General features: G+C 49.4%; 4 protein-coding genes across 4 annotated transcripts; 1 reads left to right on the plus strand and 3 right to left on the minus strand.

Moving 5' to 3' along the window:
* Nucleotides 1-785: 785 nt before the first annotated feature.
* N7517_004343 (endo alpha-1,4 polygalactosaminidase) lies at nucleotides 786-1,766 on the minus strand (the record flags this gene model as incomplete). Its single annotated transcript, XM_056722073.1, has 1 exon — nucleotides 786-1,766. The coding sequence occupies one exon, from the start codon at nucleotides 1,764-1,766 to the stop codon at nucleotides 786-788; it is 981 nt and encodes a 326-aa protein (XP_056578323.1).
* Nucleotides 1,767-4,562: 2,796 nt separating this feature from the next.
* On the minus strand, nucleotides 4,563-7,246 carry agd3 (putative extracellular serine-rich protein; the record flags this gene model as incomplete). Its single annotated transcript, XM_056722074.1, has 2 exons — nucleotides 4,563-4,829; nucleotides 4,889-7,246. The coding sequence occupies 2 exons, from the start codon at nucleotides 7,244-7,246 to the stop codon at nucleotides 4,563-4,565; spliced, it is 2,625 nt and encodes an 874-aa protein (XP_056578324.1).
* Nucleotides 7,247-8,781: 1,535 nt separating this feature from the next.
* On the plus strand, nucleotides 8,782-17,558 carry gtb3 (glycosyltransferase family 4 protein; the record flags this gene model as incomplete). Its single annotated transcript, XM_056722075.1, has 3 exons — nucleotides 8,782-8,859; nucleotides 8,950-9,039; nucleotides 9,105-17,558. The coding sequence occupies 3 exons, from the start codon at nucleotides 8,782-8,784 to the stop codon at nucleotides 17,556-17,558; spliced, it is 8,622 nt and encodes a 2,873-aa protein (XP_056578325.1).
* Nucleotides 17,559-17,980: 422 nt separating this feature from the next.
* dapB (dipeptidyl aminopeptidase dapB) lies at nucleotides 17,981-20,847 on the minus strand (the record flags this gene model as incomplete). The annotated part of the gene is made up of 3 exons (XM_056722076.1): nucleotides 17,981-18,060; nucleotides 18,137-18,406; nucleotides 18,480-20,847. The coding sequence occupies 3 exons, from the start codon at nucleotides 20,845-20,847 to the stop codon at nucleotides 17,981-17,983; spliced, it is 2,718 nt and encodes a 905-aa protein (XP_056578326.1).
* Nucleotides 20,848-21,058: the final 211 nt, after the last annotated feature.

Raw genomic sequence — 21,058 nt, forward strand, 5'->3', positions numbered from 1 at the left:
CAAATTGGGCACACGGAAGTCTCGGGCAACTAGCGTCTGTAGTCGCAGCCACTATGGACTCTAGTCTATGCATAAAAATGCGCTAGAAACACGAATTGTTTGCGCCGACGATGGCGCTGATAATAATTGCTCTGCGATGAGCTCGTCATTTAAGCTGACATTTGTGCCAGAGCCAACTTATGATGTGCGCTTCAAATAAGCTGCTTTGGCAGGGTAGGTGACCACAGACTGAAGCACGACACATACGGAGTACGACACATACCTAAGGTGTCGAGCGACTGTTTAAGGCTAGTGGGCTCAGACTCTGGCAGAAAATGGCGATAATGTCCTCGCAATAACTAGGTTTAACTATTGTACGGAGTAATGAGTGCGCTGTGTTATCCTCACGGCATTTTCGTTTTTGCTTCTTTGGGGTTGGGGGTTGTTGTACTCCGTACCGTGATCCTGCGTCCCACTGAAGGTAATTGGAGCCGAAGGCGTGATTTTTTGATGGCTTTGATAAATTAGGCACCGAGGAAAAGTTGTGCTTTGCAAAGTGCCAAGTTCTGACAATGACGAGTGCGTTCCTGCTTTGATACGTATTTAGGCGTCATGCACTTCGTAGCGACTTGCCAATTTACATATTCTGAGCTTCTGGCCCCAATCAACATATGGCGTTCAAAAACAATGGAAGAAAAGAAGTCATGGATGATGGCGTCGAAAATATCACGTCTTATTATTATTTATACATGCAAAGTCAAACCCAGATTAGATAGGACGAGCCCACCTTAAGCATATAACTGCAATCATGGGCAGTATTCAACCCAAGTATCCAAGTCCATGTTTTTGATAACAGTTGAAAAGTTGCCAGCGCCGTTGGCGGTACATGCAGAGCTCGCCTGCTTGGTCGTGACAGCCTTGTTATTGTTGGTGTCTTCGCCCTTGGGGTACTCGATGTGGAAGACAGGCTTGCCCGCCTCAATGAAGGGCGCATAGGTATCACACTCATCGTACTCAGCACACTGCTCATTGACACACCACTGCATGTTATCAATGACAGATTCAATAATGTCTCCGCCATTCTTCAATCCAACCGAGAGGCCGCGGCTGTGAGACTGGGAAGCAAGCCAGTTCACGTAGCTTATAGCATCAGCCCTAGTGATATCAACTCCGGGTTTGTTTTCGTATCCGTCGATGTTGTCAGGATCGACACCGTCGCATCCCTTGGTCACGGCGATATCGAGACGCGCCTGCATAATCTTGCGCACTTTGGGGGACTTGACGTTCAGCCATTTCTCGCCGGGCCATCCGTCGAGATCATTGCCCTTATCTTCGTCGTCGAACTGGCTAGCGTCATCGCGCCAGTCCTCAAACGAGCCGGCAGAGAAATAGCAGATCACTTTGCGGCCCATTTTCTGGAGATCCGAGATGACGGTTTTGTTGTTGTCGAAAAGATCGATGTCGTAGATTGATGCGTCCACCGAGGTGGAGATCTGATTGTTCTCCAGCTCGGACTTCAAGATAATCTGCCACTTGGTGCCAGCGGCTGGCTGCCATTTCGCGGTAGTGTTTGTCGGTGTTGTGGTATTTGTTGGCGTTGTTGTGTCGGGACCGGTGCCCTCATTGTCGTTATCGTCATTGTCTCCGTCGTTTTTGAGACCAATTCCCAGACCGGCACCTAGACCGACACCCAGAGCGACGATGACGAGAGCGACGGTTCCAAAGATAAGAACCTTCTTCTTGGTCGACCAAGCCCACCAGCCTGTCTTGGATGACTGTTCACCCATTAGGGCGGATTGTGAAGTGAGATCAAGCGTGGTAACCCAAATCCTGGGGTATGTGTATTAAATGAAAGAGAGTATGGGGTAGCCCAAGGGAGTAACAAAAAAAATTGAAAGAGAGATGAAAAGATCAGCAGGCACTAAACCGGGAGATAGGCGTCTTTAAGCTCAAAATAAGGGCCCAGAGCGCAGGTCCACCAGGGAGGGAGATCTACGGAAAGAACTGGATGTGACCCTAGAAAAAGCAAAGCTCTTGAGATAACTCGTTTCAGACCCTGAAAATAGTCTAAAGAGTAAGGTAGACAAGAGTTCACGGCGCGTAGAAAATGAGGATGCCTAGCGGTGGGAAAGAGCCCCCACTTGGAAAAGTCCAAAGAAAATAAGGTGGTGGACCTCCCGAGGTCGGGAACCTGCTGATCTTGGTAATTTGATTATCTTGGCTGATATTGATATATTCAATTATCTATGTACTGAGTCACTCCGTATATTAGAACATAGAGGCAATGAGAATAGGAATTCAGGGGTTGAACAGTTTGCCAAGAGAGATAATTTTCGCGTTCATATTCTTAGTAATTTGTCACCCAAAATAGGCAGAAATTTGGTACTCCATATTCTGAATTGGGGATTTGCCAAAGTGGATTTCAAATTCACAAAAACAGGAGGGAAATCGAAAATTTTCATCAATGTATTTGGAACATTGCCAATAACCTAAAAAGATGTGTTGGCAAGCGCCTTAAGGAACTCCCACAGTCTAGAGCATCGGATTTTTTTAGCTGTCACAACTATGGTATTGTTGTATTATATTTTCGTAATTACCATGAAATCCTAAAAAGCGTTTTTGCAAACCAGAGGAACTTCCCAAATGCCGGTATTCTCCTAGCCCTAACAAACCGGCTTTTGTCATCCTAAATCCATTTGAAATGATGATCAGTCACTTTAAAAACCCTCCAAGTTATTTGTCGGGTCCTGGTCGAGGACAAGGATACCCATCATCTGATTCCTTGAAATCTTCTCTAGATGACGCTTATGTGCAGATCGAGTTTAATGACATTTAAATTAAATATTTGCACCTATAATTTTTGATCTCACTGTTACTACTCCGTACGGAGTACTATTGTTATTACCACTGTCACTGTTACTGTTACTTTTGTGAATTAAATGCTCTGAGCCTACTCCGTACATGACTCGCCCTATCCACAGCCAAGACGCTAAAATAAACTACTAGAGAAACGCTAAACCCGATGGCGCTACTCCAAGATAACCCAATCGCCTGATTCTTCCCGCAAAAGTGGACGCCACACCCGCTAACCGATATAGGTCCACAAGGCCGGGCAATTACAAATCTGACTCTAAACGACATCGTCTCGGGTTTTTTCCCCGAAGGATTTGAAGAGCTCGAGCCTATGCCAAGATCGCGCTTAACAGATTCCAAGGCTCACTGTTTGACACACCTCACGCTTGACCCGTTTGATAACTTTTGATTCAGATAGGTGTTTCGCCTAGAATGCACGCTAACAGGTTTTTCCTTCTAGCTCATTCTACAATCTCGTATTTGTCCCCGACACCTGCCGCTGCGGGGGACAATAATAAAAAAGAGAAAAAACGCCACAGTAGCAGAAGTCAGACTAAGCTCCAAACCCCGAACTCAACCCCGGCCGCAGTCTTACATGGCATGCATTCTACATAACCAGGTACGAACGCATTAAATCCGAGGCCGAGTGGCTTTAATGCCCAGGAGTCTAGTCCAGCGGAGGGCCCGGACATGGTGCCATTTTACGCCCGTGATTCCAAATTTAACCTTGAGCCTCCTTGTCTCTGATTCAATTGACCAGTTTGATGCAGTCGCTGCATGAGAAACCACCGTATACATGCTTCCCCGCTGTAGGCCTGGAACCAGATCTCGGGGCTGGATTGCATTGCCCTATGCACCCTGCAGGTAGAGGGTATACGTCGTATCTCAGACATTTACAGCAGCCCTTGTTGTAATTGCATATACGCTACCTCCACAGGTCTCCCGCTTCTGAGACACGATCAATAATCTCCGAGTTACTTGGTACAAGATTGATTTTGCCCTGGTGGCGGTTCTTGCGTGGCATGATGTAATAAAGTGCGATGTTGAGACATGTTAGGCCCTAAAATCGCTGCCCAGATTTTGCTTTCGTTCTTGGCCTACTCCGTACTCCGGAGCAAACGATATCAACCACGTTTGGCTTAGTCTCTCTCATCGGTAGAAATAAACGGAATTCTTTTTGTTTTTGGTTACATGACTCGATGTAATGTGCTGGATTTGCTGTCCGCCGCCTTGCACCGGATCAGTCGGGAAATAGCGCCCCTTGGCTCGTACGCATTATTATCTACATAGTCACCTCGAACCTACATCGTCAAATTGCGGACATCGTCCCGCTCCACCCCGGGGTCAGACCGCCAAATGACATGTCCGAGGGTATTATCGAGAATACGAGGAGTTATTCTTGCTAGGTGGAGGCTATTCAGCATTCCGTACAGACTTAGCCTTGATCATGTTATTGCGTTGGTATGGATAAATGAAGATCATTCAGAAAGAATCATTGTATATTAACGTATAATTATACTTGAACTTTCTATACATTAGAAAATATTGGACATTCAATCTTCGTATCAACAGAAAAGTAAGAGTTGTGTTTTCCTTCACATATATAGAAACCATTATTGACATCTAAGAGAGATATCCACAAGTTATAATGAAAGTTATGAGTAATCAACAGAACCCGAAAAGTATATCGACCTACCAAATGAAGGCAAGTCAATCCTCTTTTCAGCCTCTTAAAGGGAAATGGGGGTGGAAAGAGTGAATGTGACAGGGGAGCCAGCGAGCTTGACCCAGACGGTAAGGGGGTCAGCACCTAGCTGCTCAGTGGCGAAGCCCTGGGTGCTGGTAGGAGCAACAGGGAATGTCACCGGGATAGGGTCAGTACAGGTATTGCCAGTCGCGGAGACAGTGACGGCAGTGATCTTTCCGTTGCCTGTAGCGTAGCTCAGGGAGTAGCCACACTTGTCACGGTTGAAACGGGCAAGGAAGGAAGCGGACATCTATGAGGAGTCAGCACATGAACTTGAGGTTGTAGTGTGTTAAATTGGATTTATCTTACCTCCTGGTGGGTGAGTGTGACAATGGGCCATTCAGCCAGGCGAACGAACTCCTGGACCTGGGTTTCCACCCAGGCTTGCATGATGGAGTACTTGGCAGAGACACCGTTGATGGTGATCGGATCAACATCAATGTTGCGAAGGTTGGCCTGATGGAACATGTAACCATCGTGGTAGAGGCCGAAGAGGTGACGCATGGTCTCAGCCTTCTCAATGTCTAGGAGGTCCTGGAAGTTACCGGAACCAGCAGAGGTGGCAATCCATTCTGCTACGGTACAGGCAGGAGTATCGCAGTTATAGTAGATGCGGGAGGCCCATCGAGGGTTGATCTGGATTCCATCGAAACCATTGGCGGCAGCAGTGGTGAAGAGAGGCCACATGGCATTCGCCTTGTTCAGAAGGGCAGGGCGGGTGTTATCACCAACACAGTTGGTGATTCCGTTCTCCCACCAGGCCCGGAGAGCATCGCCATTGTGCAGACCAGTGATTGCAGGAGGAATGATACCGTTGGAAGTGAACTTGGTGGCCTTGTCGATACCGACAGCCTTAAGCCAAGCCTGGTTGAAGCTGATCTCCTTGAATACATCGCTGTAGGTGGCATTATCCTGCTCCTCGTGGGTGAAGGTGTGCGAAATGTGGCCGAATTTGTTGAGGTTGCTTTCGGTGGTCCACCAGGCTAGGAGCTCATCCATGGCCGTGCAAGTAGCAGTCCAGTCGTAAGTGGTGGGCTCCGCAGGCCACAGGTCAGTGCCAGTTCCAAGAGGTTTGACCCATTCGAGAGGAGTGTCAAGAGGCGAGTCATATTCGATAGCAGCTCCACAAGCATCCCAGCCAGAATCCGAGGTATCGGAAGAGTTCTCGATGTTTCCGTTACCATTGTGGCCGACTTCGACGAAGTAAGAACTGCCGGCGGGCATCTTGGCATTGATCGCATCAGTCCAGGTGGCAATATTGCTCAAATCCTGGGCACGAATACGGAAGTTGTTACCAGCGGGTGAGTAAATTTCAGTCTCGAGGAACATGTCATCAATCTGGGTGTTCAGGTTGACACGGCGGTATCCGGCGTGCAGACCGCGGGTGATCCAGGTAATCCATGCGTGCTGCAGGTAGCTGGAGGTAGAACTCCAGGTAGTGTCGAAACCAATGAAGAAGGCCATCTGCTGACGGCCATCGAAGTTGTTAATCACACCAGCGACACTCTCGGTAGGGAAGCCGGTGGTGGGGGCAAATGCGGCGATCTTCTTGGTAGAGGTAGTGTCGCTGATAGTCGCGGGGTAGTGCCACAGACCACTGGTGCTGACGCCTGCGCCAGTCTTCAATCCAGATGTCGGGAAATCACTGGTATCGGTGAATGAGACAAGTTGCTCAACACCGTTGTCACAGCATCCGCCGATAGCAGATGCACCATATTTAGGACCTGGGTAGACATCATATTGGACCATACGGACACCATATTCAAGCTGGTAGGCATAGAGCTGGGTCCACTGATCAGTGGTCAGGGCACTCTGGAAGCCCTTATCACCACCATAGTCATAGCTGACTTCAGCGGCAACGACAATACCGCCGAAGTTTCCTCCGGCAGTGCCATTGAGGTCGGGAAGAGCGACACCAGCGGAGGGAACAATCAGGGTGGTAAATGGAATACCGTATCCGTTGAGGCCAGAGCTGGCCACACCTGCAGAGGCAGCATCTCTGGCAATGACCAGAATGTCGGCTGCAACAGCAGCGTTGTTGAGCGGGGTAGCAGAGGCAGAAGCCGAGGCCGAAATGGCGGAGGACGACATTCTCGGAGTAGTCACAGAAGCACTTGTGGAAACAGCAGAAGACGAAACGACCGAAGAGATAGCACTTGAAGCGCGTGAGGAAGAAGTCGAACTGCTAGAAACAGCGGACGAGGTGCGAGAGCTGACCGAAGAACTTCCGGAAGACAAAAGAGTAGAGCTAGAAGCGGAGCCTGATGAAACAGACGAAGATCCACTCTGGGTAAGGATGCTGGAAGAACCGGATGGGACAGTGACGGTGACTGATCCCGAAGCTGATCCGGTTGGGATTGGGCCCGAGGTGAATGTAACGAAGGTGGATGCCGCAGAACTGCTTGGTGCAACTGTGCCCGAAGAACCGCTAATAAGGGTAGAGGACAGAGACACAGAGATAGAGGCAGAGGCAGTCAACGAGTGTGTAGAAGTAACGATCGTAGTGGAGCTCACTCCAGAACTGCCGGGGATAGAAGGAGTCGAGACCGGAGGGTGATAGGCGATGACAGTCGGCGTATTCTCAGGCCAAACACCTGGGGCAGTGTCGCATGTTATAAAGGCGTAGTAGCAGGCGACCTTCAAGGCCCAGACTGGCACGGCAACCATGGCGATCTTGACCAAGTTCTCGATAGGGCAGGTCACACACTATGCAGGTATGCACTAGCTAGGAAAAATACAGGTACGGAATATTTTGAACGAATGACTTAGCTTACGTCTACCCACAAGTGCATGATCATCGTCTTTATAGATAAAACATTTGTAGAGTAGGTAGACCTATCGCCTTTTGTTTCTCCATATGTAGCCAAGTTAATTTCGGGGATCTCGAATCTAAAATAAAATAAAAACACAGTTTATACAGGTCTCCATGTGGCGTTGACTGGTTTCAAGGTCTCAGATCGGATTTGAAAAAAGGATATACTGCGTTGGCCAATCTTGCTAGGTATATCATTGGTCAATCAACAATTGATCTTGGCAGGGCGAGAGAAATCTCCTTTTTTTTTTTTTTTTTTGCTTTTAAACATAAATTTAAAAAAAGAATAAAGCTAGGCAATTGATTTAAGCGAGACATGAAGAACGCCATTACAAGGGTTAAAAGCTCCGACGCAAAGGCCTCTCGTATAAACAGTTGGGGTTACAGGGGAAACACTCTAGAACTTGTGGGGAACAGGGAACATTTTGAATGTCTTAGTCCAAATACGTAATACATGGTATTTCGAAGGATATTTTTGTATTTACTCGTTTGCAAATACCTGGTAATTTTCACTTACCTGTACGTCTCTTTTCGGTTCTCGGTTTCATTATCTTGTATTTTCATTTTTCATTTTTTCTTTTCTCTTTTTTCTTTTTTTCTGAATTATTTTTATCTTTGCCAAGATCTCGAGTCTTGCAGAATGATATGATGCTTCTAGCCCGTAACTGCGTCCTTTAGCTTTGAAAAGCTACCTAGGCGAAATCCAACCCATACATCTTGAGACATGTATGGAGTACTCCGTATTGATATGATACATATCTTCATTGGAATCAGATATCGGGATATTAATTGCCACGATATGAATCGCACGGTTGTGCCACACATGGCATCTCCTATAGAATATCCTTGACTCCACCAGGTCTCATCGGTCAGGCCTGATGCACTAGTGGCTTCTTTAGTCTTGCATCTAAGAAAAACTGGAGTGTACTATTTTAGCTGTTTTGGCCCCGTGAGTTTGAGATCTCTGCTTCAATTAGACGCCCATGTACCCTTTGTCCTAAACGGTCCAAAACAGGCGAAGCTACTCTGGAAATTCTTTTTCATTTTTTTCCCCACCCCCTGGCAACTGAACAAGGGAAATCCTAGGAGGCAAAATCGCCTGCTTTACTTATGCGCTTTGGAGAAGTGGGTATTCACTTTAGTCCCCCCCACTACTCTCCTACCTTATCACCTTGTCAACACTTGAGCTCCCCTTTGCTCTCCATTTTTTTATTTTACACATCTTTGGCATTTTGCAGAACAGGGAGAAGTCACTCGTTTAAGCATGTCACTATAAGCATTTTACATTCGAAGAAGTCTCATCTCTACTTGGCAACAGGTTATCCTAACCTTGTGCTTCTTATATTGGGCCCAAAGACATATCAAGTCGAGGACTCAAAATCTCGACACAATGACGACAGTAGAAGCTCTCCCAGTCAGGCCACATCCTCTTGGCTGGGCTTATATGAGAGAATATTGGTGGCAATTTGTATGTTGATTCCGGTCCTCTTTACAACTTGACGTTCAACACTCTCGTTTGCAGACAGAGAGCACCAAGATATACTGACCATTTCCCTAGGTTTTCATTGGAGTGTTGCTATTCACAGTCACCGTTGGCTCTGTGTCAATTATATACTCTGGAATAAAAAGACTTATCAAATACTACAAGGTATGATATGGCGGCCACCAACGAGCTGTTCTCTAGTTTGGATGTTAATTCCGGCCTATATTTAGTCGAGACCACCACCAGACAATGTACCTTCGAGTGTATCCAAACGTCTCATCAAACTAGCCAACCGAGAACTCAACTTAGTCGACAGACATCCGCGCAAGGGGAAGCCCGCGAGCTTCGGAGTCTACTTGGGAAGCTTCGAAAACCCACCCACTGTCTCGCAAGAAAGACTCTTGCAAGAATGGGATGTCTTGATTGTGGATCCCTTCCAGGCAGGTGTCGCCAAGGCTATTTCTAGACACGAGCGCAGCCAAATACTAGGACGTGTTGATCTTGGGAAACTCCTTCCCCCAAAGGCCTCGGCCTTGACCGTCATTGAGAAGATTGAGGAATTGCTCGCAAGCGGATTTCATGATACTGCATTTTCCGGTGTTCTCCTTGCGAATTGGGAAGATGTGCTCCGTCCTACCGCTCGGAGAAAGCTTCTCGAGACCATCAGCACTCTTGGCCTGGCAGTTTATCTCGAGTCGGAGCCACCGCATTTCTTGAAGGATCGAAAGGCCGTACAGAGCGATGCCGTGGCGGGTTTGGTCATTCGAAATGCTAGCATCATGTCTGAGGGCGAGAAGCGGGATTATTTCCAAATGGCCGAACTACAAGCAACAATCAAGGCGTTTGTTTCTGAGTCTTGCATGAGAGACTTTGTAGTAATGGCCTGGGAAACCGTTGACAACAACGTCACTGTTCCCAATGCCATAGTCCGCAGATCTATCCAATGGTGCAGCTTTTACAGCGCAATTACCTGGATCGGCCCCGAAGCTGCTCTTCACGATGCAGACCTGAACGTCACCACTCTCGAACCTCTTCCCGCGTTTGGTTGGTTGAAGGAGGCAGAAATGATGAAGGCCCACGATACCTGGCGTGCCAACCTGAACATATTGCCTTCCCCGGATAACAAGGCTGGCTGGGACATTCTCAAGCCACTTTTCCCTGCTATTGATGCGCTACTAAATTCATTGGAATACGATTCCAAGGCTCCTGATAGCCCGACTGCTCGACTGCGTGATCCTCCAGAATGGGTCGCACAGGTCAAGTCACAGGGCAGTCCTCTCTCTATCTCCATGTCAGGGATGGCCTACAATTCGCTTGGTTGTTTCCCTCTCGGTTCAGACTCGACTCCACTGGCATTTGCAGAAATTGTCCAATCCCAACAACGTCTCAAGTCTCTCAACCTTCTTCATCCCGTCCCGACAACTAAAATCCAAAGCATTGGACTTCTTCTGCGTCAATTCCATGACTCTCTGGATATCTCCGAGGATGACGATCATTTGGCCACCACAATCAAGGAACTTGCGAATTGGGCATCCAACGATCTATTGCACGTGAATCTCTGTCTCGACTCTGGTCTACGCAAGAGCTCTGATCTCCGCTTTTGGGCCGTTTTTGATATGGAACGTGATGGTATTGAAATTTATGTATCCAAGAATGCCCAAGGCCTGGCTGGAACTATTCTTCACACCTTCCTCTCGGCAAAGGGATTCCCCCGACATGTTTGCTTCGAGGCTGAGGCGACCTTCGCGACTTGGTCTCAAGATGTTTCCCACGATACTGGCCTCCCCCGTCGGCTGATTCAAGATATCGATGTTCTCAGTCCTGAAGAGCGCCTCCTTCTTTTGCAGCACCTCTATCTGACCGATTCGCATAGCGAGCTATCTGAAGCCATCTGCACCTACATTCGCAAGCAACTGGTGGATGCCCCTTCTTTTGCTCAGTTGAAAGCGCTCAATACGGTTGGGTATCTTGAGAAATCTACCTCTCCCGAGGATCTGATCAGGTCTCGTATCAACTGGTACCTGGACCAAGGATGCAAATACCCGTCTCTCGATGTCTGTCTGGATCTTTTCCATGAGGCTGACAGTGTACTCTCCGATGTTTTGAGGTATCGCCGCGAGGATGACCTCGCCGCCATTACTAGTGGTCTCTGCGCGCTCCTTCAAGGTGGCTCCGTTGACACGTACGTGGATATGATGGCTCTTGCTCTTTTCTGTGCCGCAAGACAGGGAGCTTTCGATGAGATTTACGCAGAAGTGACCGATCGGAATCCCCTATTTAACAACCATACTGATCAGGCTGCCGCCTTCGCGGAGTCATTTGCCCTCGGATCGCGATGTGAAGCTTACTTTGACGTGTCTCCCAGCGTTTTCGGCAAGTTGCTATCTGACCGGTTCAGAGCTTACTATGGAGACCACCAGCCGCCGAACTGGGTGAACGGTGCTCCGCAGCTCGCTACCTCCTACGCCGGAGCTCAGATTGATGTCAATCCTGATGAGCAGCCTAAGTCTATGCCTGGATACCAGCGATTCACATTCCTGAGTGTCTTTGCCATTCCGGCTTTGATTGATATTATCTTGCTTACCCTGATTGGCCGCGGACTCTATCTCTCTGCTGCCATGTCTCACGAGGAACAGGACAGTGCAACTATGGCACTGATGATCTCTCTGCTGCTTTCCGGTGCAATTGGTACATGGATTGCATGCGGTGGACCGTACTATCTCATTTCGATGGCCTTCGCAGCAGCGAACATGTTCGTTCTTATTCGCCTGATCGCTGGTATTGCATTTACTGTGGCCGGTGGCTTGATCGGCTTTGTTGCTATTTCAAGTGTTCGAGGCCCTCACGCCGGTATCATCTTCTATCTCTACCTGATCGCTCTGACAATCTACTTCTCGACTTTCGCCTCGCTTGCAAGCTTCAGTTATCCCGGCTCGAGCTTTTTGTCCGGTCGGAAGCCAATTATCATGTGCATTCCGATCCTCTTCTTGTCGCCGATCATCACGGCCTGGACTGGCCACGACTCGGCTGTCTATCTCGCTGTTATCTACCTCTTCATTGGTGTGCTCTTGCTCTGCCTTCGTTCGGTTACTTCCAAATGGGTCACTTGGTACCAATCCGTGCGACGCACCGACGATACTGAGATCCGCAAGTGGTATATCACTGTCTATGGAAATGATGATGAGAAAGTGTTCGCGAACATGAGCGACCCAGCAGCCCTTAAGCTGGCGAGAGAAGCCCTATTGAAGGACGTCTTGGCTGAGACAAAACGTGGCATGTTTTCAAAAGCATCTAAAGATAAAATGGTCGTTGAGCTTGCCGGGGATTGGGAGTCTACCAATTTTCTTCTCGACTGGTACTGTCGCCATGCAGATGTTCCGAGGCCAATTCCGTTCAGTTCTGGTTGGAATATCCAAACCAAGGTCGCACTTGACACCCTGCGCAATTCCCAGAAAGGTCTTCGTCTGCATAATGCATTCGTTCACTGGCGTCAATCGAGCAAAGAGATGGGATGTGGTGTCCTCTACTTTGTTATTGCACTTCTCGACAAATGGGCACAACTGCTGAGTGGCGATCGCATTCTTGGTCTCACCGGCGAGGTGAATGATGCCAATCGAATGGCTGTTGGCTTTGCCCTTGCCTACTATTTGATCGGAGCCGTGCTCATTGATACCAAAGCCCAGGAGCTCCATGATGCTCTTGGTACCAACGCCCCTATTTCCGTCAGATCTGCAAAGGACATTCGGATCGCACAGAAGAAAGAGGTGCAACTCCGACGAAAGGTATACTGGCGGGTTCTTTTTAGATTCCTCTTATGGCATGTCTGGAGTCTTGCGCTTGCCACTGCCCTCATTTGGACCTTCCAAAACTCGATTGAAGGCATGATTGTTTTCTTCTCCTACGTTCTTGCCTACACTGGTTTGATATGGTACCAATACACGAAGATCTTCACGGGGCCTCATGCGCTGAAGCCTCTTCTCATTGGTATCTGTATCGGATTGCCAGTCGGTATCGCGCTCAAGGTCTGTCTGCCGCATTTCCTGTACTCGCAGATTATTGGACTCGGAACTGCCACCTGGACCGTTGCCATTCTCTCGATCTGGAATGCCAAAATGGGTATGCCAAAGAAAGTGGACTCTTCGGTGGAACTTGACCGCACCTTCCATGCGTTTACAACGCCCTGGTCGGACCCCGAATGGTCCCAGCAAGAGCTCCAGACTTTCTTCGAAAGTTATTCGCTGCTTCCTTCCGATTCCCGATTCACGCTCAATCCAGGTGTTCATCCTGGTGTTGAAATTAAGAGTGCTATGATGTCTTGCAGAGAAGAACTTAGGATTGAAGAGGCGTTCCCCTGCTCCAAGGATATTGTCAACACCGCCATGGCATCGTGGGAGAAGGGCGACATTGTCATTGAGCTTGTCTCCGTTGGCTCTCTCGGCCCCGGCATTCGAGCTCTCAGCTGCAGTACCGGAAACCAGTTGAAGTTGGCCATCACTGTGGGAGGGCTCCTAGACGAGCGTCTCGATATCAGCGCAAACTGTCAAATCATTGCTGAAACCTTGCTTCATGCTGTCACGGAGCTTATGATGGGTGTTCCTCATGAATATGCGTCATTGGCAGGATCGATTGTCTCCGGTGGAGTGACTCACACAATGGCTCGCCAGCTTCGTGAAGAGGCCAACACAACTACAGTCGTACGCTGGGCTAAGAAGGAACTCCTCCGACAGCTTTGTCTTGGCTTCGAGGCCGATATCCACTGGGACAAGCTGCCAACCGAAGTTCGGGACGTGCTGCTGAAGCGTTGCTTGGGTCAACAATGCAGCCTCTCCAACAGCCAACGCCAATGGCTCCAGAAAAATCTTTGCACATTCGATACTAATGACCTCGATGTTCATGTTGCCCGTTGCAATCTTGGAGCAGCCACTGCAATTAGCGTTCTAGATTATGCACACTGGGGAACTGGAGAAACCGCTCTTCCCAAGGAGCCCGAGACTTCGAAGTACATTTCCTACATACCTCGGAAGCTTCCAATTGCATTGTCGCTAGTCCGATCACCAGCTAGTTACATTTACCACAAACTGGGAACAATGGTCAAATTCTTTGTGGTGGCTTTGGTCGCCGACCCGGAATTCCAGAGAGAGTTCAATCACGTCTCTCAGAACCTTCCGATCGTTTTCCGTGCGCCAACTGTCTTCTTATTTAATATGATCTGGGTTTATTCCAAGATTGTTCAGGATTTGGGCTTGTCATTCTTCCTCTTCCACGGCCGCAAGAACGTCAAGCGACTGTGGGAAGAGACTAAAGGCATGACGATCCATATCAAGAAGAGTCGTGTCATTATCCAGAGTCTGGACGGCACCTTCACAGCCTTCAGGCACCACGAGATTGATGGTGGTTTCAAGATGTACCACTATGCTGGTGAGCATAAGACTGAGCCCAAGGAGGTCAAATCCCTAAAGTACGTCAGCACCTATTCGGGTGAGATGTTCCTTCTGGTCAAGCAGGAGTTCAAGGACGGCAAAGTGACCAACGAATACCACTACGACTACCAATCCCCGGCTAAGAAGGGCTTCAAACTTGGCAAATCCTCGACGCGCATTCCGCTGGGACGACGTTGCGTGTCAGGACCAAACCATTTGCAAAGCGTTCAGTACAATCGCAAGGGTCTTATCGAATCGGGCTCCTACATGAAGGATGGCAATCTTATCCGCTTCAAGTACCACTATCGCAAGAACCCCCGTTTTGGTGATGAATTGCTTCGAGCCGAGTTCGTCTTATCCCACATCAGCTGTACGGTGTCCTGGTGTGCGCCTCCCCGTCGCCATCCCGAGAAGGTTGAGCGCTGGATTCCTCACTCCAAGGTCACCGAGGCCAGCTTCGTCCAGGGGTCCGATGTCTATGAAAGTCGTTGGCTGTATGATCACAAGTTCCATCCCACTATCTTCACCACTATCAACGGGCAGAAGATGCAAACCCCGCCCATGATTGAACACGATTATTTGGGCGTACTGTCCAAACCGAAGTATACCAGCTTCGTGCATGATAACCCCCTTTTCTACTGTGACAGTCTCCAGTCAAACCTTCTTACTCGGACACTCGGCCTTACAAAGAAGCGCTTTGTGGTGTCGACTTCTCGGGCTCGCTCCTTGATGTGGAAGGCGTGGAAGGATCGTGTTGACTTTGATGCAATCATTGTTCGCTGGATGGATGACCGCATTCTCCGTAGAGATAAAGTTCTTACCCCTTACTGGCGCAGCCGTGACTGGGGTAATCTTGTATCTGCAAAGAAGTATGTGGATCTCCGCGCTGATGCAATCATGGCCAGTGCAGATCTGGATGACAACATTTCCAGCTGGACCCCGCTCGCTGTTAAGCTCACCGATCTGCTCAACTTCGGCCCTGGAGGTGATGCTGTTGTTAACACCCGCTCCAAGAACTTTGGCAAGGATACCGACAAGACGCTTCACGTCATGGCGGCAGACAACGGTACCTGGCCCAATGAAGGTGGCGGTGTCTCTGCCTGTCGACGAGATATGATCAACTCCCTGCGAACCATCAAATGGCACATGATTTGCGAGTCTGCAAACGATTTTGGTGTCCCCAAGCATCAGACCGAACAGAACATCCAGTCTCTCAAGCTCATCCCGCTTTGGGGTATGGACTTCCTCACTCCAACTCACGGTTTGTTCCACAACAAGCTGGATGCTGAGGTGGACAACGTTACATCCGCGAGCGAGTTCGATATCAAGATGAACTTCATTCCCATTCTGACAGCTTTGGTTAAGGGTGCCCGTGCAGTTCATCTCTCGAAATCTGATATCCACCAGGCGACTCGAGCACTTGTGAACCTGAACACATACTTCCAGGAGTCCCGTCATTGGACTCAGGTGTGGAACAGTGAAATGGTGAAGCAGAGCTGGCGCGAGTTATGGCTGACCCAGGAAATGTCGAACACCATCCCGTCATCCGACTGGTTCGACACTGAGCTTCCTACCTTGGCATCCCTCGATGTTGCCCTGGAGCTCTGGTACCGCTACCTCTTCATCTTCTCGATCCCTGTTCCTGAAAAGATTCCTTCAACCTTCCAAGCCTCGCATCACAGCGTCAGCGCCTCTTATGGGGTCGTATGCAAGATTAAGCGCAACTGTACATTACAGATTTGGGACCACGCCATCAGTTGGCGTGAAACCAATCTTTGCCTGTCGTCTGCCCTGTGCAAGCTCTCACCATTTGTTCGAAACGCGCTTCTTGGATTAATGCGAATTACCTCCGTCTTGACCCTTCATCATGCAGACATCATCCTTCCTTGTGCAGACTTCTTCAACCCCGGTTGGGAGGTCGAGATTGGTACCTGCCAGGGCACGATTGAGCACCGGAACACTTTCCGCCGAAAGATCGACCCTGTCGTTAACGGTATCACTGACATGCAGAAGTTTTCTCCGGTCAAGGAAATCAAATCTGAGCGTCCGACCGTGACCATGTTGTCCCACGTTTGGTACGCCAAGGACATCAAGACTGCCCTTCTCGCTGCGGATATCATCATCAACCAGTGGAAGTTCGACGAGTACCATCTGGACATCTATGGCGCTATTGACAAGGCCCCGACTTACTCTACCGAGTGCCAAGAGATTATTGCATCGAAGGGTCTTCGTGGCAGAGTCACACTCTGTGGAACTGCCGACCCCATGAAGGTCCTGGAGAACACATGGCTTTTCCTAAACTCATCTCTGTCTGAAGGTCTCCCTCTCGCCCTAGGAGAGGCTGCTCTAACCGGAGCTCCCGTCGTCTGCACAGACGTCGGTGCTTCGCTCCGTGTACTCAGCGATCCAGATGACTTCTCTCGCTTCAGTGCCGTCGTCGCACCAAACGACGCCCTCGCCCTAGCAAAAGCCCAAATCGGCATGCTTGGCATGCTCGGCGAATGGAGCAAACACAGCGGCGACACATCGCCCGCGCCAGTCCTGACCTCCTCCCCCACACCTGAGGAAGTAGCAGCTATCACTCGCCGTATGTACGAGAAGAGTGAGCACCGTCGCAAACTCGGCATGATGACCCGCAAGATTGTTCAGAAGTCCTTCAGCGGCGACCGGTACCTCCGCGAGCACGAGCAGATGCTATGGATTGGAAAGTCTGCCAAGATGATGGCCAGCCGCGCAGCTGGCGACCCGATCGAACCAGCCGACGTGGCAGCCGCCATGGAGACTGGCGTCGATGAAGAGATCATCACCATCCCGCGCGGCATGGTGCACTCCTGGCGCTCGTCTGCCCAGTCAGGTATCTCCTCGATCTACAGTTCTGTGTCCCACCTACCCGGTCGCGGCGGCTACCACCGTCCCCAGTCTGACATCTCGGCTATGAGCATGAGCAATATCTCCACGGATACCGAGTCCTTCTCTCGCCTACCTGTCTTTGCGCCGAGGCATTCCGCGATATCCAACAGCGGCTCCCCTGGGAATAGGTCACCATCGCCCATGTGGGCCTCCAAACATCGGTTGTCTGTACTGAATTCCCGTCCTCACACCCTCTCTCGTCCTCAGTCCTACTCGCGGTCCGTCTCAACTATCGGTCGGGAACAGCTGCGTGGCTTGCAACGTGAAGACTTCCTTCCGTATCGAAACTCAGATATTAGTGTCGCTAACAGAGATGACTTCATCCGGGCTGGCGGGCTTTCTCCCAGTGGTTGAGAGTCTCGCGATACACTCGCCCTCCTTACCATCCCCTACTTGCACATACTACCCTCCTGTATACTTTTCTCGCTTCTTCTGTTCATACTTGCATTATTCGGTGTCTGACTTCGTTCCTGGAAGGAACCACAGGAAATATTCAAAAAGCCTTATGTTAATATGTTTTGTCTGATTTTTTATACCAGTTTTATTGTTTTGACATGTCGAGGACTTGTGACTTACATCAGTGACGTCCTTTGATCTCCTGTTGTTAGCTTAATCGTGAGAATATATTAAATTCTAATATGCATCCATTGTTCCTTAATACTATAAATATCTAGCCGAATATGATATACCCAAATGGGGTGTAGAGAATTGCAAAACAAATGTATTTATCCCGAAAAGCCAAAAAGAAAGTGAGTCAACAAACGGTACGAGACCCTTCACGTCGACTTCTGTGGTCTCGGACTTGCGATCCGATGCCATTCGCCATTGAACGCATTGATGAGCCAGCTCGAGAGACCTTGATTCACAATTAGTCATATCGTTCTCCAACCTTGGGAAGCCATAAAATGGAAACGCGTCAGACTCCAACTTACGTTCATAAACAAGCGCATGCGCCATGTGGAATTGTATACTATGATCTGAGTCTGGGAAGACCTGCATGTCGTAGTTGGCGATATTCTGCAAATCCAGCTTGTCAATCAACACAAGGGTATTTTGAAGATGAACATTGTCGTCGGCAACACCGTGCATGATTAAAAATCGAACGCTGCGGCCTAAGGCCATGACATCGGTGACGGAGGAATTTGCGTAACCTGAGGGATTATGCTCTGGGGTGTGCATATAACGTTCTGTATAGATAGAGTCTATGAAGCAGTAGCACGTCAGTATGTGCATGTAGGGACACAACCGGAACAGTAGCAATTCGAATGAGCTTACCATAAAACCTCCAATCAGTGACGGGTGCGACAGCCATGCCATATTGGAATGTCTCGCCCGCATCTTGTTCAAGGACCTTCAGGGTCATGTAGCCACCGTAGCTCCAGCCCCAAACTGCCATGCGGGTTTCATCCACATAACTCTTGCTAGCCCATATCTTAGCCGTCGCAATCTGATCAAGAGCTTCATAATGGCCGATATTACCACGGACAACGCAGCGGGCTTCTCTCCCAATGAAGCCTGTTCCTCGACCGTCCACAGTGACGACAATATAACCCAGGCTCGAGGCGACATAGGTCTGGAAGTCAATCGTGAACTTGCGGTCGACCGTTTGCGATCCTGGTCCACCATATAGGAAGAAAAGCACGGGATATTTCTTTGCGGGGTTGAAGTTTGGAGGGCGGCGCTCCAGAACTTGGAGCGTGTAACCATCAATGGTTACATTGGTATACACCTCTGTTGGGAGGGCGAAATCTTCGACCATCTTAGCAAGCTCAAGGTTCTCCTCGATGAGGTTTATGAACTCAATTTCGTCACTTTCGGTGCTGATCACGGACTGCCACGGCACCGATGGGCCTCTATAGCTGAGTAAACCATAGCCGGCTCCATGGGAAAATGAAACATCGAAAAACCCAGGTGCAGATGTATCCGTTAGAGGTCTAAGATCGGATCCGTCCAGTTTGACTGAGTAGACGTGACGCTGAGTTGGAGCCTCCTTTGTCGCAACGAAGTATACCAGACCCTTCTTCAGGTCAACAGCAGATGGTGCCTTGACAACTTCCCAGTCGCCCTTGGTCAGCATCACAGGCTCTGGGTTATCGAAAGGTGTGAAATAAGCCAAATGATCATAGCCTTCATAAATAACGGTGTCGATATAGCCATCGTGTGGTCGACCATTTTTGGGGTCAGCAGGAATAACTCGAGTGGACTGTGAAGGTTCAACCCAGCCACCGTCGAGAGCTGCGATATCCTCTGATCGCACCAGTTTGCCAGTCCGGGCCTTTGTGTCCATAACAAAAATCTTCACGACATCGCTCTCACGATTGGTCTCTCGGATCAAGACCTTACCCTCGGATGCCCAGACGATCTCAATGATAATTCTTTCATCATCACCAAAGTCCTCTGGCATCTCAAATGAGAAAACTTCATTTTTCTCGACATCATAAAACTGCAAGTTGACAATTGGATTCGGGCTGCCGGGTTTGGGGTATTTGATCTGCCTTACTTCGGGGTAATTTTCAAGTCCGGGCGGTGGCTCTTTGCCTGATGGCCGTGAAAGGAAGTACTGAATAGGATATTCAGGAACTGCTGACTCGTTTGTTCGAAGGAATGCGACAAACTTTCCATCATCCGACCACCAGGTGCCGGTGTTGCCTGCAAATACCTCTTCCTCATACACCCAGTCTGGAACACCATAAAAAAGGTTCTCGTCACCATCCTTGGTGATGGGGGTGACCTCCAAGGAGGCTAGCTTACGCAAATATAGGTTATTCTCACGAACAAACACAACCGCATCGGAGGTTGGCGACCAAGCTGCAAGCTGTACCCGTCCACCTAGGTTCCCAGGATCTAGCGGCTCGGCCTTCTGCGTCGCCACATCAAAGATCCAATATTTTCCAAAGTACGAGTGTCTCCAGTTGGACTGGGTGTCAGTCATGACCAAGACCTTATTCATATCAGGACTTGGCCACGTCTTGGCCGGTGGCATGGCCTCTCCATCGAACCAGATGTACCCCTTCTTCATCAACACTCTGGTCTCGAGATTATTGACGCCGTCCTTACTACTGCGGATGTCTTTCACCCGCAGAAAAGCGTCTTGCTTCTCGCCCTGCTCAACCAGAAGACCATCCTCGCCGTTCGGGCCTGCAATCCAGGAGATCGCATGGGACTTCGGAGACCAGGTGCCAGACAAGACTTGCTCAAGAGTCACTGGTTTCCCGTGGCTCATAGCACCGGTGGTCGATATCGAGTCTGGTGCATGAGTCTCCACTCCTGACGCAGATGAGAGTGCCGCGGCATCGGGTCGTTTCTGCGTGAGGAACAGCACGAAGGCAAGCACCCAGCCACCGACGCAAAGCAACACTAGTAACCATACGATCCGGCGCAGGCGACTGGACGAGCCTGACTTCTTCCCGCTTGGTATAAGAGGCTCATCTGAGCCAGGTTCCCCTCCATCTTCGATATCCCGGTATCTATCCCCATCCCCTTCCTCCCTCGGCATCGTGTTGCCTCCCTTGTGGTGTTTCATGAACGAGTCGGAGGCGATCGATAAGCCTGATTCGGTAGATGTTTGTGAGATAGGGGATTCCGACCCTTGTCGAGTCAATGGTAGGGACTCTGGGGTCCCTTCATCTTCGAACTTCCCCATGGTGGTTGTTGATCGGAGTTCACACGCGGTCCCGGGGAGCTGACGTCCCGATCGTAACGCTATCTCTTATCGCCAGCAATTCGAGGCGGGCAAGCGGCAACAATCGCTGTTTAATGGCACTAGTTGTGTGTATATAGATATGCATTCGCCAGATTACTGGGACAATGTATGGTTAAGCAGATATCACTTCTCGAAAGTTGGCTTCCAATGT

The sequence above is a fragment of the Penicillium concentricum genome (genome assembly GCF_028827145.1).
Source record: "Penicillium concentricum strain IBT 3081 chromosome Unknown utg000002l_segment0_segment0, whole genome shotgun sequence".
Taxonomy (NCBI): domain Eukaryota; kingdom Fungi; phylum Ascomycota; class Eurotiomycetes; order Eurotiales; family Aspergillaceae; genus Penicillium; species Penicillium concentricum.